At 42.3% G+C, this 15,573-nt stretch overlaps 1 protein-coding gene across 1 annotated transcript in view; it reads left to right on the forward strand.

Moving 5' to 3' along the window:
* The first annotated feature begins 2,861 nt into the window (after positions 1–2,861).
* The window catches only part of LOC121548161 (activating signal cointegrator 1), a 65,611-nt gene continuing 52,899 nt past the window's right edge, over positions 2,862–15,573 (forward strand). Inside the window, 11 exon segments of the mRNA XM_045209999.1 lie at positions 2,862–3,011; positions 3,448–3,626; positions 4,196–4,548; positions 4,697–4,772; positions 4,871–4,979; positions 5,611–5,826; positions 6,189–6,318; positions 6,455–6,584; positions 6,587–6,647; positions 7,827–7,951; positions 8,123–8,214. Of these exon segments, the coding sequence (XP_045065934.1) occupies positions 2,932–3,011; positions 3,448–3,626; positions 4,196–4,548; positions 4,697–4,772; positions 4,871–4,979; positions 5,611–5,826; positions 6,189–6,318; positions 6,455–6,584; positions 6,587–6,647; positions 7,827–7,951; positions 8,123–8,214 (1,551 nt within the window). The 5' untranslated portion in view covers positions 2,862–2,931.

Genomic DNA, 15,573 nt, shown 5'->3' on the forward strand with positions numbered 1-15,573 from the left:
AACATATTATACGAATTGTAACTCATAACATATCAACTGAAATGGATGATGGACATAAGTTAGTCGGGTGCAAATGTCAGTCAAAGACATCCAGAAACATTTATAAAAAAGGGTTTGTTGCCCCCCCTTTTTTTTTTGCTTTGTTATTTTTGACAGTTTTACTGTAGATACTGTACATGGAATTTGAGGACTGATTATTGTGGTGCAATAATCTCTCCCCCTTTTAAAACTCTAAAACACATGGATGGAATTGAACCTGTTTTGATTGAAGCTTCTTCTTCTTCTATTCTATTATCAAGTATGTGTGCCACATCATCTATGATTTGTGGACTCTCACAAATAAATGTATTTTGGTAGAGCACGGCGCACGGCGCTTGTAACGCCAGGGTAGTGGGTTCGATCCCCGGGACCACCCATACACAAAAAATGTATGCACACATGACTGTAAGCCGCTTTGGATAAAAGCGTCTGCTAAATGGCTTATTATTATTATTATTATTTTTTTTTTTCTAGGTGTGAACTACAATGTGTCTTGATTTAATGACAGTTTCATGATCATTTACTAAGTATGTGGAATATTTACGCAGTATATTACAGTTAATGTTACTATACTTTCAGCACTTCCGTTCATCAAAAAGAGCCTACACTTTATTACACGATCACCTACACAACATATAATATCCATATTGTCTTCAAACAGCAGCAGCAAACCTGACATGGTGACCCCTCAGAAATGTAGTCATTGCTTACATGGGTATTAAAGAGCAACAAAATAATTATCAGTAAGATATGGCATGTACTTTATAATAACTTTATCTTACTTTAAGCTACTTTTACAATGTTATGATTATGAATGGATAAAGCTGTTGGCTATCCACTTTTTGAAATACATAGGATGGAAACATATTGCTATAACGCTGTTGTGTTTCTTTCAATTGCAATCCATTTTAAGAATCAGACTGAGCATAATGATTCTGAAATACAGCTCTAAAATGCCATTGTTTACAACATTGGGATGCCATTTGTAGCCAGCAGCACATGATTTATTAAATATAAACCCCCTTTGTCAGATAGTTAGAGCTTGACTTGGGCAGGAGCTCACCGGAGCTGAGTACCGGCATATACATGTTTCTACTGCTAGAGCTCCTGTTCCTCTTATAGAATATTAGCCTAAAAGTATTGCAGAGCTCCTGTTCCTCTTATAGAATATTAGCCTAAAAGTATTGCAGAGCTCCTGTTCCTCTTATAGAATATTAGCCTTGCAGAGCTCCTGTTCCTCTTATAGAATATTAGCCTAAAAGTATTGCAGAGCTCCTGTTCCTCTTATAGAATATTAGCCTAAAAGTATTGTGGAGCTCCTGCACCTGAATATAAAGAGTACCGGCACCCAACATTAGTATTGGCACCTATTTCAGTCCAAGTCAAGCACAGCAGATAGTCAAGATTTCACTTGGAGCTTATTCAACAGAGCCATTATGCTAAGAAGGAAACTAAGTGGATTGTGCTAAATATATGCTGAGTGTGACAAACCACTAACACGCATTTCTTAAATAAATCTTTGTTATCAAAAGAGAATTTGAGCACTGGATAATTTAACGCTGCAATAATGCATAGGCACATCCCACTTAGTATTTTGGCACCCCTTTCCATAATCATGCTGGCAGTATAATGTTGAACAAATCAGACTTGAAGTACTGGAACTATGGTCCATAAAATACATTGTAAAGAGTATTTGTTATCTACTATATAACAATGACGTGCCTATAAAGTTTTATTCTCCCTGCAAGGACAATGATGAAGTTGGAATTGTGTCTATTGATTTCAGATTGAGTCATAGGTGGATCTACGACTGACAAACTTCTGAAAAATCTTTCTGATTAGGGCATTTATATAGGCCTAGTTACTTACTGTATAAACATTTGTAAAGGCAGATTTTTAAAACTACATTATTTGAGGCTATTTGATATTCTCCGGTTAACTTTATGCGAGCTAGACCTCTACATACTAATTTCTAGCGTATTTAATTACACCTAACTCAACTTTCATGGAAAGTAGGCTATGCCTATTGCATAGTCTCTGTAGGCAGACACGTTGCCTCCCAGGCTCCCACATGCCCTAGGTCTTGGATTGAGAATACCTATTGCATGCAAGAGATACCAGTTCACTGAGATGTTCATTCCACAGAGATGTATAGAGGGCTCTAGAGCCCAAAAGCCTGTTTAAAAATGGGCAGCGCCATTCAGGACTTTCAACATTTTTAAGTAGTCAACTGGGTAGGACTTCCTATGGGTAAAGGAAGGATCACATAATTCCATCCAGGTCCTCAGGAGGGATCAGCCAAATAATTATACTCGTGAGCAAACATTCCATAACTGCAGGTGGCATTAAATTGCCAACCTTGACTTTATACCCGTTCAAATAACACACTCCAGGTGGCAGTATGCACCCTTTCAGTTTGTTTACCGACTCATAGAAGTAGCCCTTACTCTCACAGACGCCATAATGGGGCAGATACAACGTTGCAATCTCAATACATCTATATGGTTCATTCTCACAGAGGTTTTGTCTATTCCTAAACTGCCACCTAGTGACCGTAATGCTGAATCAAGCTTATAGGCAGAAGAGGGACGTGACTTGCTGTAATAAAGATGGGGTGGTAAATTGTTGTTGTACTGTATAGTGGAAATGTTCACCTTACGTGTGAATTGATGATATGCTGACATTTTCTAATGTTTTGTTTTTATGTAGTCATTGACATACTTTTCTGTAAAAGTTAGGCGGAACCTTCAGTCTCCATCAGTACACTGTTTCTGATGGGAAGGGATTATTTGTTGCACTCTGCGTGCGCATTTGTTATTCAACCGGCTACAACAAGAGTAGGTAACATCCTTATCTTGAAATTGCCATATTAAAGTTGCTTTATCTTTCATAATGTCGGATGCCTTGCTTCGATGGTGTGTGGACCAGTTGCACCACAACTTTGGCTTGGAGGCCAGTGAAGACATAGTCCAGTAAGTAGCTAACCTTAACTAAATGTTGATTTAAAATAGTGAGCTAGCCATTGCTAGATGTCTGTCTTTTGACAGTTGCCTCTCTCTTGTAAAAGTTAATACAATTGTCAACGACGTCATTATTACTATTAGGTCTGTGAACTTGTCAATCTTCCCAGTTCATTCAGCTAGCTCGATGTGCAGCCATTTGCACTTGCCTGCCAGCTAGCTAGCTTTTTCAGGTGGCCATATCTTAATGTCACGTCATCAAAATCATGGTCTACTAAGCCAAAGCGTAGACTGACGGACTGACTGACTGACTATGAGATGGACATAAATCAAGGTTGACCAAAGTAGGCCTAGCTGTCATAGGTCAACATTTCAACAATGAACTCTACTATCTAGGCTAGCTATAAATGCTTATCAATGCCATTGACATTCTTCTCACTCTCTACAGGTATATTCTGTCCATCGACAATGCGGACGAGATTGCAGAGTATGTTGGGGACCTCCTTCAGGGCACTGACGGAAGGAAGAAGCAGTTTATAGATGAACTCCTTGACAGATGGCAGCGGTCTCAGACACTGACTCCTGACAGCGCTGGGCTGTTCCCCATGAGCTCTCTGTCGGGAACAGGTAGGAGGCCTTCTTCAACTGCCATATTGACACTGACCTCTTGTCTCATTGACACTGACCTCTTGTCTCATTGACACTGACCTCTTGTCTCATTGACACTGACCTCTTGTCTCATTGTCATTGACCTCTTGTCTCATTGACACTGACCTCTTGTCTCATTGACACTGACCTCTTGTCTCATTGACACTGACCTCTTGTCTCATTGACACTGACCTCTTGTCTCATTGACACTGACCTCTTGTCTCATTGTCATTGACCTCTTGTCTCATTGACACTGACCTCTTGTCTCATTGACACTGACCTCTTGTCTCAATGACACTGACCTGTTGTCTCATTGACACTGACCTGTTACCATATTGTTTAATATGTTTATTTTTTCAGTTGTAATATATTTTATAAGTCATTTTTTTGTCAGGCTATATGGTTCCTAATACAGTATGCCAACTGTACGATGCGAGTGAGACTCAAGACTGTTGTGATGTCCATCCTGTCCTTGATAAGTGACTATCCAAACACAGTAACAATTACATGCATGAGAGGGAATGCTAACCAGTCGTATGCTTCTCTAGATGCTCCAGACATGTCCAAGGACTCCCAGAAGAAATCCAAGCGCAAAGGCAGGAACAAGCAAGAGGTGATGGCTGTTAGTCAAGCAGTGCCTGAGCCTGAGGTGGTGAAAACTCCCATCGACCTGATGAAGGCCCAGGAGAGCGGCAGCTCCTCGTCACAGAAGAAGAAGAAGAATACGTTTGTGAGCCTCTACAATAAAGAGGGCCAGGACAAGCTGGCTATCCTGCTGCCCGGGCGTCATTCCTGCGAATGTCTGGCCCAGAAGCACAACCTCATCAACAACTGCATGATCTGCGGACGCATTGTGTGTGAGCAGGAGGGATCAGGGCCCTGCATCTTCTGTGGCACCCTGGTGAGAAAACGACCATTCTGAGTTTGAAATTACCTGACCTCTAACTTTATGCTTGTTGTATGTTTCCCCAGTAAGTTCTTTCAAATTCAATTTGGCCTCTCAGAAGTATTTTCCCCTGGTTTCTCGTATTCTTCTATGAATTCACCAGGTATGCACCAAAGAGGAGCAAGAGATTCTGCAACGAGACTCCAACAAAAGTCAGAAACTGCGCAAGAAACTCATGGGTGAGACAAGGCAACAGTAGTATCTATCTACGTAGCGTAGTAGAGAGTTGTTGAATTATATAGTAATGTCTGTGTGCCCGTGTGTGTCTGTCTCACAGAGGGGGCATCGGAGAGGGACTATCTTCCACACCAAGAGGCTAAGATGAAGGCAGGGTTAGAAAAGGCCCTTCAACATAAAGACAAACTGCTGGAATACGACAAGAACAGGTTGGGATGTAGTGTGCATATAGTATTTAATGTGGTTTCACTCTTTCTCTGTTTAAAGACACATTCTTTATACTTTCTTCCTGATGCATTTGGAGGTTATGTCATTATTTTTGGAGGCTATGCCATTATATTTGGGGGCTGTGTCATTATATTTGGGGGCTGTGTCATTATATTTGGGGGCTGTGTCATTATATTTGGAGGTTATGTCATTATATTTGGAGGCTATGTCATTATATTTGGACGCTATGTCATTATATATGGAGGCTATGTCATTATATTTGGAGGCTATGTCATTATATTTGGAGGCTATGTCATTATATTTGGAGGCTATGTCGTTATATTTGGAGGCTATGTCATTATATATGGGGCTGTGTCATTATATTTGGAGGTTATGTCATTATATTTGGAGGCTATGTCATTATATTTGGAGGCTATGTCATTATATTTGGAGGCTATGTCATTATATTTGGAGGTTATGTCATTATATTTGGAGGCTATGTCATTATATTTGGAGGCTATGTCATTATATTTGGAGGCTATGTCATTATATTTGGAGGCTATGTCATTATATGCCGCTGACAGGAGTGACATTACCTTCTTCATAACTTTCCCCCCACGTTTACATCGACAGTACGCGGCGAACGCAGGTCCTGGATGACGAGTCCGACTACTTTGCCACCGACTCCAACCAGTGGCTGTTGCCTAGCGAGCGCGAGCACCTGAGAAAGAAGGAGGAGGAGCTACGGGAGCTTCGCCACGCCTCCAGGAAGGACAGGAAGATCACGCTGGACTTCGCAGGCCGACAGGTGCTTGACGAGGGAGAGAGTAACAGTCATTACTACAAGAAGTGAGTGAATAACTTGAGAACATGTCAATGGACATTACAGGAGGTTGGTTGGTGGCACCTTAATTGGGGAGGATGGGCTCGTGGTAATGGCTGGAGCACAATAGGCTGAATGGGATCAAAGACATGGTTTCTATATGTTTTAATGACATTCCATTCACTCCGTTCCAGCCATTATTGTGAGCCGGGTTACATAAACAAAAGGAGGTTTTTAATACACCCTTCAGACTTTCACAACACAGTGGTAAACTTCATTTCTCCTGCTAATGTATCTACACTGTTACAGCTAGATGGGTTAAAGTGTGTATAGTTTGAAACAAGGCACCTAAAAAAACTTTATTACCACACTCCTTGGTGTTTTTTAGGTTTGACGAGACGGTCAAGGCCCTCAACACAGGCACCAAGGTGAAGTCTCCACAACGCCCTGAGGGACCAGCGGGACGGCAGCACCTGCGAGAGCTGGTCAACCCCAACATAGTACAGGCTGCACCAAAGGTAGGACACACACAGTATTTGCTCATAATGTTGTGGCGTGTGTATTTACCTTGGTAAATCCCTCTACAGCTGCAAACATTTTGTCATCATAATTCTGTGAATCTCTACTCATATCCTTCTCTCCATGTATCTCCAGTGGGTGGACGTGGGCAGTGGCCCTCGGAGATCCCAGGATAAAGGTGTTGTCGGTACGGAGGGGGACGGCGCTGCATGCCCAGAGCGCTCCAGACTCCGGCTGCAGGACAAAGAGCTGCAGGAGATGGCCGACGGGGCTGGTGCCTCAGCATGCACCAACCATGGGCCTCGCTACTGGTCAAAGGAATAAAGAGGTACAGAAAACTCTAATAATGGGCCTCGCTGTTGGTCAACAACATCCCTACTGACCAGGCTATTTGTCAAAAACATCCCTACTGGCCATGCCATTGGTAAAAAAACATCCCTACTGGTCATCAGGAAGTACATAACACACTCTAACAATAGGCCCTGCAAAGGCATTGAGTAGGAACAAAACACACAACAACAATGGGCTATGTTATTGGTCAAAAGCATCACTATTGGCCTTGTTATTGGTCAAAGGCACCAAAAGGCAGCCTTTTTGACTAGCCATTAAAAAGAAGAAGGGGTAAAAACTGATGTATGTGGTCCTCTGTATCTCAGTTAGTAGAACATGGTCCTCTGTATCTCAGTTAGTAGAACATGGTCCTCTGTATCTCAGTTAGTAGAACATGGTCCTCTGTAACTCAGTTAGTAGAACATGGTCCTCTGTAACTCAGTTAGTAGAACATGGTCCTCTGTATCTCAGTTAGTAGAACATGGTCCTCTGTATCTCAGTTAGTAGAACATGGTCCTCTGTATCTCAGTTAGTAGAACATGGTCCTCTGTATCTCAGTTAGTAGAACATGGTCCTCTGTAACTCAGTTAGTAGAACATGGTCCTCTGTAGCTCAGTTAGTAGAACATGGTCCTCTGTAGCTCAGTTAGTAGAACATGGTCCTCTGTAGCTCAGTTAGTAGAACATGGTCCTCTGTAGCTCAGTTGGTAGAACATGGTCCTCTGTATCTCAGTTAGTAGAACATGGTCCTCTGTATCTCAGTTAGTAGAACATGGTCCTCTGTATCTCAGTTAGTAGAACATGGTCCTCTGTATCTCAGTTAGTAGAACATGGTCCTCTGTAACTCAGTTAGTAGAACATGGTCCTCTGTATCTCAGTTAGTAGAACATGGTCCTCTGTATCTCAGTTAGTAGAACATGGTCCTCTGTAACTCAGTTAGTAGAACATGGTCCTCTGTATCTCAGTTAGTAGAACATGGTCCTCTGTATCTCAGTTAGTAGAACATGGTCCTCTGTAACTCAGTTAGTAGAACATGGCGAATGCAATGCCAGGATAGTGGGTTTGATTCCCGGGAACACCCGTACGTAAAAATGCATGCACGTGTGACTGTAAGTCACTTTGGATAAAAGCGTCTTCTAAATGGCATATTAATATTGTATGATACTATGTGTGTCCAGGGTGGAGGGGCGGAGCTGGTACACGTCCCACCGGGGCCTTCTGTGGATAGCAGCTGCAGCCAAGAGGCCCACCCCTGAAGAGGTCACTCAGGTGGAGAACATGTTCCTTCAGATCTACAAGAGAGGTACACACATGGTTACACACACACACACACACACACAGGCTACCACTTTCTATCTCCCACTTTCTCTTTATCCCCTCCCCCCCCCCACACACACACTGCAATGAATAACAGATTATTAGGATGCATATAAACATACTGTTGACTCTCACCGACCACCCTCTTCTCCCCCAGATCCTACGTTTCCTAAAGACTACCCCACCGGCTGCCTGCTGGGTTGTGTCAACATGACTGACTGTCTGTCTCAGGAGCAATACAAGGAGCAGGTTAGTGTGACCGCGTACCTGCCTACACACACGCTTCTGGACACTGGGACACGTACGTACATGCTAGGACACACCTAGCACTTAGCTCTCTCTGAAGGCTATGTGATGCTCTCTTGGTTAGTGTAGGAACCACAGACACTTAAGACAGGACACACTCTCAGTCTGGCTGGCGTGACACACCAAACACGTCTCAAGTCTTTTCCCCACCCTCTCAGCCAAGAAAACACTCCAAGGGACAAACCGAGAGTCTGGAAAAATTTATGGAATTTTAAACCGTCTGCTCCCGGAATATTGTTTTTGACTGCCGAGTGGCTCTTGTTCCAAGTGGTGGTCATTCTGATTCAACTAGTCCATAAAACACGTGTTCAACGGCTGGGCGTCCCAGAGAGAAACCGATCGGCAGAAGGTGTAAAGTAACTCATTACAACTACTCTTGCTAGTGTCATTTAGTAGCTTTTCAGAGTACTTGTACTTTTTGTTGTTGTTGTAATTTGACTGGTATTTCCCAGAGAGGCACAGATTGGTGACCTAGGCTAGGGTGGAATCAACTCTACTACAGTGACATAATTGGCTTTCCCCTTTTCCTCACCAATGATATACAACTCCTCACCAGCAGAGGGCGCACTGCACCACTTCAGCATCAACCCACAGCCAGCCATTTTACACAGATTGGAGGCTACAGCACAATCACCATAAAGCCAACCACTGCTGGACCACAACACAATTCACCCCATATTACTCTCCATCTCTGCCCTCTAAAACACAAATGTGATCAACCAAACCCACATGGTATTAAGTTAACCCACGTTCTCATTACATCTAGAGCAGTTAGTTAGATGAGATGGAGGGAAGCGCTTTATTTCAGGGAGGCAGATTGACTATCATTCCCCTTTGATGTATAATGAATCAATCGGGTGCTCTCCGGGGTCTTTAATCTTTTGCCTTTCATGCTGTTTAAATGTCGAGATGCCTCAATGCCTGTATGGCCCAGTAATGCAGTACCACTCCACCCCAAACGGCTATGACTGAGGCTGCCAACAGCTCTTTGAACATTTTAGTATTTCAAACATGGATTGATTGAAAGCTATGTCTGTTTTGTTTTAACAGTGAGGAATGGGGATCCTTGCTGTTTTGGTTAGGTTAAGGTTTTAACCATGAGGAATGGGGATCCTTGTTGTTTTGGTTAGGTTAAGGTTTTAACCATGAGGAATGAGGATCCTTGTTACATTTTTACATTTACATTTAGGTCATTTAGCAGACGCTCTTATCCAGAGCGACTTACAGGAGCAATTAGGGTTAAGTGCCTTGCTCAAGGACACATCGGCAGATTTTTCACCTAGTCGGCTCGGGGATTAGAACCAGCGACCTTTCGGTCACTGGCACAACGCTCTTAACCACTAAGCTACCTGTCGCCCCTTGTTGTTTTGTGTTGGTTAGGTGAAGGTTTTAACCATGAGGAATGGGGATCCTTGTTGTTTTGGTTAGGTGAAGGTTTTAACCATGAGGAATGGGGATCCTTGTTGTTTTGGTTAGGTTAAGGTTTTAACCATGAGGAATGGGGATCCTTGTTGTTTTGGTTAGGTTAGGTTAAGGTTTATTTAGAATGGTTTGGTGGTGGGGGGGTTTCCGTCGGCTCCCTGTTCCCATGGTTCCTGTGGAGGTTTACCACAGAGGTTTTGAGCTGTTTCTTTTCTATTATGTCAGCCATTATGTTGACCAGCTAAATCATTGTCGTAAAAAAAAACCTGAAGCATTTTCTTTTGTGTACACGTGTGTGTGGCTCCAGAGAAAGAGCGTTTGGGTGATTCCTAGAACAGAAAAATACCATGAGTTTTGGTATTTTCACAATGTAATCCATTAAAGGGTCCTTTGTAGGAATGTGAATATCTGTAATATGAGTAATATTTTGATTTCAATAACACATTTCTTACATAAATGTATGAACATTTGAAAATATAAACATGAATATTGAAAATATATATTTTTTTAGATTTGGCATTTTTTTATATATATATATATACTGAACAAAAATATAACCGCAACATGTAAAGTGTTGGTCCAATGTTTCTTGAGCAGAAATAAAAAATCTCAGAAATGTTCCATACACACAAAAAGCTTATTTCTCTAAAATGTTTTGCACAATTTTGTTTACATCCCTGTTAGTGAGCATTTCTCCTTTGCCAAGATAATCCATCCACTTTACCGGTGTGGCATATCTAGAAGCTTATTAAACAGCATGCTCATTACACAGGTGCACATTGTGCTGGGGACAATAAAAGGCCACTCTAAAATGTGCAGTTCTGTCACACAACACAATGCCACAGATGTCTCAAGTTTTGAGGGAGCGTGCAATTGGCATGCTGACTGCAGGAATATCCACCACAGCTGTTGTCAGATAATTTAATGTTCATTTCTCTACCATAAGCCGCCTCCAACATCGTTTTAGAGAATTTGGCAGTACGTCCAACCGGCCTCACAACCTCAGACCACGTTTATGGCGTTGTGTGGGCGAGCGGTTTGCTGATGTCAACATTGTGGACAGCGGTGGGGTTATGGTATGGGCAGGCATAAGCCACGGACAACGAACACAATTCAATTTTAGCAATGGCAATTTGAATGCACAGAGATACCATGACGAGATCCTGAGGCCCATTGCCGTGCCATTCATCTGCCGCCATCACTTCATGTTTCAGCATGATAATGCACGGCCACATGTCGCAAGGATCTGTACACAATTCCTGGAAGCTGAAAATGTCCAGGTTCTTCCATGGCCTGCATACTCACCAGACATGTCACGCATTAAGCATGTTTGTGATGTTCTGGATCGACGTGTATGACAGCGTGTTCCAGTTCCCGCCAATATCCAGCAACTTTGCACTGCCATTGAAGAGGAGTGGGACAACATTCCACAGGCCACAATCAACAGCTTGATCAACTCTATGCGAAGGAGATGTGTCACACTGCATGAGGCAAATGGTGGTCAGACCAGACACTGACTGGTTTTCTGATCCACGCCCCTACCTTTTTTAAGGTATCTGTGACCAACAGATGCATGTCTGTATTCCCAATCATGTGAAATCCATAGATTAGGGGCCTAATTTATTTATTGCAGTTGACTGATTACCTTATAAAAAGTTTAACTCAGTAAAATCTTTGAAATTGTTATATGTTGCGTTTTATATTTTTTGTTCAGTATATATTGTTGAACATAATATATTCTACTACGGGCATGCCAAAGTTTCAGAGTGGGATCTCTGCTACTTTTTAGAGTTATGATCCAATTTGTAAGCATTACTAGCAGATTGAATGTGAAAATGCTGGTGATTTGCAGGATGTGCAATGATACAATTAAAAGGAGGGCTGTGATTGGTTACATTGACTACTATGCCAATTTCTCTATAAAATGGCCCATAACTTTAAAACTAGCAGAGATCCCATTCTGGAACTTTGATAAGCCCGTAGAGTATATTATGTTCAACCATATATAGAAAATGTGGCAAATCAAAAATTATGTATTTTCAATATTCATGTTTGATATTTTCTCAATTATGCTTTAAGATACAAATGTCATATATATGTGAACAATCCTTCCTCCATAGTACTCTTCTATGGATTACATTGTGTGAAAATCCCCCCAAATCATCATCTTTTTTTTAATCTAGTTTTGTGAAGAACCACCCTTCTCTAATTAACCTGCTGTTTGTCTTATTTCCCCGGATGCGATCGTGACAGTGAAAACATCTGTGACTGCATCTCTACCACCCCTGTAAAGCGGGTGAGTTCTGACGTCAGTGTGTGTGGGAGGGGACTAGACAATGGCAACAAATCACTGTCTTTTATTTTTCACTTTTACAATCGAATTATTCCTTTTTTTATTTTATTTTTGGTTCAGTGTAGCTGGAGTGACCTAATCGCGTCGAACAGGGAAACAGGATAACCTACATCTGGGAAATGCCCTAAACCTTGAGCCCCGCTAAAGGCTTACTGTGTGACCCTGACTACCAGGACTATATGAATAGGAATCTTTCCCTTTGTTCAGTCTTCTTCTCTCACCTTCTCAACCTTTTCAGGGCCATAAAATCATGTGTCGGAGGCTGTGTGACCACCCTTTCATCTTTGTGTGTGTGTGTGTGTTTTGTGTGTGTGTGTGTGTGTGTGTGTGTGTGTGTGTGCGTGTGTGTGTGTGCAGAGAGGTACACATAGGGCAGCCATAAATAAAAGCCCCTTTTCAGTGTAGCCTTTCAGGAGGAGGAGAGGGAGGATAAAGTAGAGACGCTACACAGGACTAGCGTATAGCCTAAATACTGTATCATCCTACGAGCAGTGTAAATAAATACTAAGGAGTGTGTGGATCGCTCTCCATTACCGTCACACTAGCCATTTAGCCGTAGCCGGCTGTTTTCCCATGTTAGGTAATGGGAGTTAGTGTAACGTCGCTAGCGCTGTGGCTAGCCAGCTCCCTAGAACCGCGGTGTATTTGTATTTTGTATTTATTAGGGATCCCCATTGGCAGCAGCTACTCTTCCTGGGGTCCAAACATATTAAAGCACTTACATTACATATAAAACAAAATATAAAACAGGCAGGGGATTTACTGTACTGTATTGTTGGGCTGGGAGTTGCCAGGGACCTCATGATATTATCACCATACTTACAGTTGAAGTCGGAAGTTTACATACACCTTAGCCAAATACATTTAAACTCAGTTTTTCACAATTCCTGACATTTAATCCTAGTAAAAATTCCCTGTTTTAGGTCAGTTAGGATCACCACTTTATTTTAAGAACGTGAAATGTCAGAATAATAGTAGAGAGAAGGATTTATTTCAGCTTTTATTTCTTTCATCACATTCCCAGTGGGTCAGAAGTTTACATACACTCAGTTAGTATTTGGTAGCATTGCGTTTAAATTGTTTAACTTGGGTCAAACGTTTCGGGTAGCCCTCCACAAGCTTCCCACAATAAGTTGGGTGAATTTTTGGCCCATTCCTCCTGACAGAGCTGGTGTAACTGAGTCAGGTTTGTAGGCCTCCTTGCTCGCACACGCTTTTAAGTTCTGCCCACATTTTCTATAGGATTGAGGTCAGGGCTTTGTGATGGCCACTCCAATACCTTGACTTTGTTGTCCTTAAGCCATTTTGCCACAACTATGGAAGTATGCTTGGGGTCATTGTCCATTTGGAAGACCCATTTGCGACCAAGCTTTAACTTCCTGACTGATGTCTTGAGATGTTGCTTCAATATATCCACATAATTTTCCTTCCTCATGATGCCATCTATTTTGTGAACTGCACCAGTCCCTCCTGCAGCAAAGCACCCCCACAGCATGATGCTGCCACCCCCGTGCTTCACGGTTGGGATGGTGTTTTTCGGCTTGCAAGCCACCACATTTTTCCTCCCAACATAACGATGGTCATTATGGCCAAACAGTTCTATTTTTGTTTCATCAGACCAGAGGACATTTCTCCAAAAAGACACAATCTTTGTCCCCATGTGCAGTTGCAAACCGTAGTCTGGCTTTTTTTTATGGCGGTTTTGGAGCAGTGGCTTCTTCCTTGCTGAGCAGCCTTTCAGGTTATGTCGATATAGGACTCATTTTACTGTGGATATAGATACTTTTGTACCTGTTTCCTCTAGCATCTTCACAAGGTCCTTTGCTGTTGTTCTGGGATTGATTTGCACTTTTCGCACCAAAGTGAGGTAGAATAGAGAGAGGAGGGGGAGGTGTAGATGGACAGGGGGGAGGTGAGAGGAGGTGTAGATGGACAGGGGAGGTGAGAGGAGGAGTGGATGGACAGGGGAGGTGAGAGGAGGAGTGGATGCACAGGGGGAGGTGAGGAAGTGAGAAGAGGGAAATATGTATGGGATATGTATTTGCATTATGTTTGGGATATGTATTTGCATTATGTATGGGATATGTATTTGCATTAAATATGTATAAAGGCGTTATAAGTCAGTATGGACAGGGTTGTGAGTGAGTTAATGACAAGGTAAGGAATGAAGTACGGGGTGTGTTTATTATTAAGGACAGAGAGCGAGACAGAGAGAGAACAGGAAAAAAGGGAATTTGATTGAGAGAAAGAGAACAGTCGAGTGTGTTTATGAGTGATTGAGGGAAGGAGTAGGTTTCTAGTCACATAATTGCCAGTTATTACCACTGTGCAGCAAGCATTCATGTAGGGCTGTGATGGTCATGGAATTTTGGATGACGGTAATTTGCCACTTTAAAAAAAACGAAGCACATTTTCTCCTCTCCTCCGCTCCTGACTGCATGTGCTGCCTTATAAATAGAATGAATAGAACGGTCATCCCATTCAAGTCAAAGATTGCATAATGGCTGGATTGACGGCCATTGCAAGTTTACCCATAGGGAGCAAAGGCAGGAACTAAAATATGTGCTGTGATTTGTTGATTCAACTCAACTGACATTTCAAAAAATACATTCCATTGCATCAGTTAGCATCATTTGAATGAACATTCTACATTACCATGGAAATTATTGCATCACAATACCAGGCAGCCTTTGCGAGTGTACCCATTAGTTTACCAGGCAAATTGCCAGGGTTAGAGGTTCCAAGCCGATAAATTCATTATATTTCTATGTGTGCTGCTGCTGCATTGTGGGGGCGTTGCCTAGGCAAACCGAAGACTCATTTGCTTGTTTCAGCAAGGAGCAACAAAGTTTCATCACGCTGTTAAGAGTCCATGTTACGGGCGCTGTTTTGTTTTCATGACACTGCCAGCCAGTCATCATCCATAACCATTAGTTACACGGTCATACATTCATGTAAGCTCGCTAACCTGTACCCCCACACATTGACTCGGTACCGGTACCTCCTGTATATAGCCTCGTTATTGTTCTTTTATTGTTACTTTTTATCATTTTTTTTACCTTAGGTTATTTAGTAAATCTTTTCTTAACTCTTTCTTGAACTGCATTGTCGGTTTAGGGCCTGCGTTGTATTTTGTATTCGGCGCATGTGACAAATACGATTTCATTTGATCAGGCGGCTTACAGGCAAGTCATTTGTTTGACTATAACAATCCTTCCCTTTATTAAACTGCAGTGGTTTATTGATCCCGCCCTCCCCCTCCCTCCCCTCACCCTCCTCCCTCCCTCACCCTCCTCAGATCAGCTGAGAGAGACTTTCATATGCACAAAATGCTTATTTCTCTCTCAAATTTGGTGGACCAATTTGTTTACATCACTTTTAGTGAGCATTTCTCCTTTGCCAAGATAATCCATCCTTCGGACAGGTGTGGCATATCAAAAAGCTGATTAAACAGCATGATCGTTACACAGGTGCACCTTGTGCTGGGGACAATAAAAGTCCTCTCTAAAATGTTTAGTTTTGTCACA

This window comes from Coregonus clupeaformis, chromosome 32 (genome assembly GCF_020615455.1).
Source record: "Coregonus clupeaformis isolate EN_2021a chromosome 32, ASM2061545v1, whole genome shotgun sequence".
NCBI lineage: Eukaryota > Metazoa > Chordata > Actinopteri > Salmoniformes > Salmonidae > Coregonus > Coregonus clupeaformis.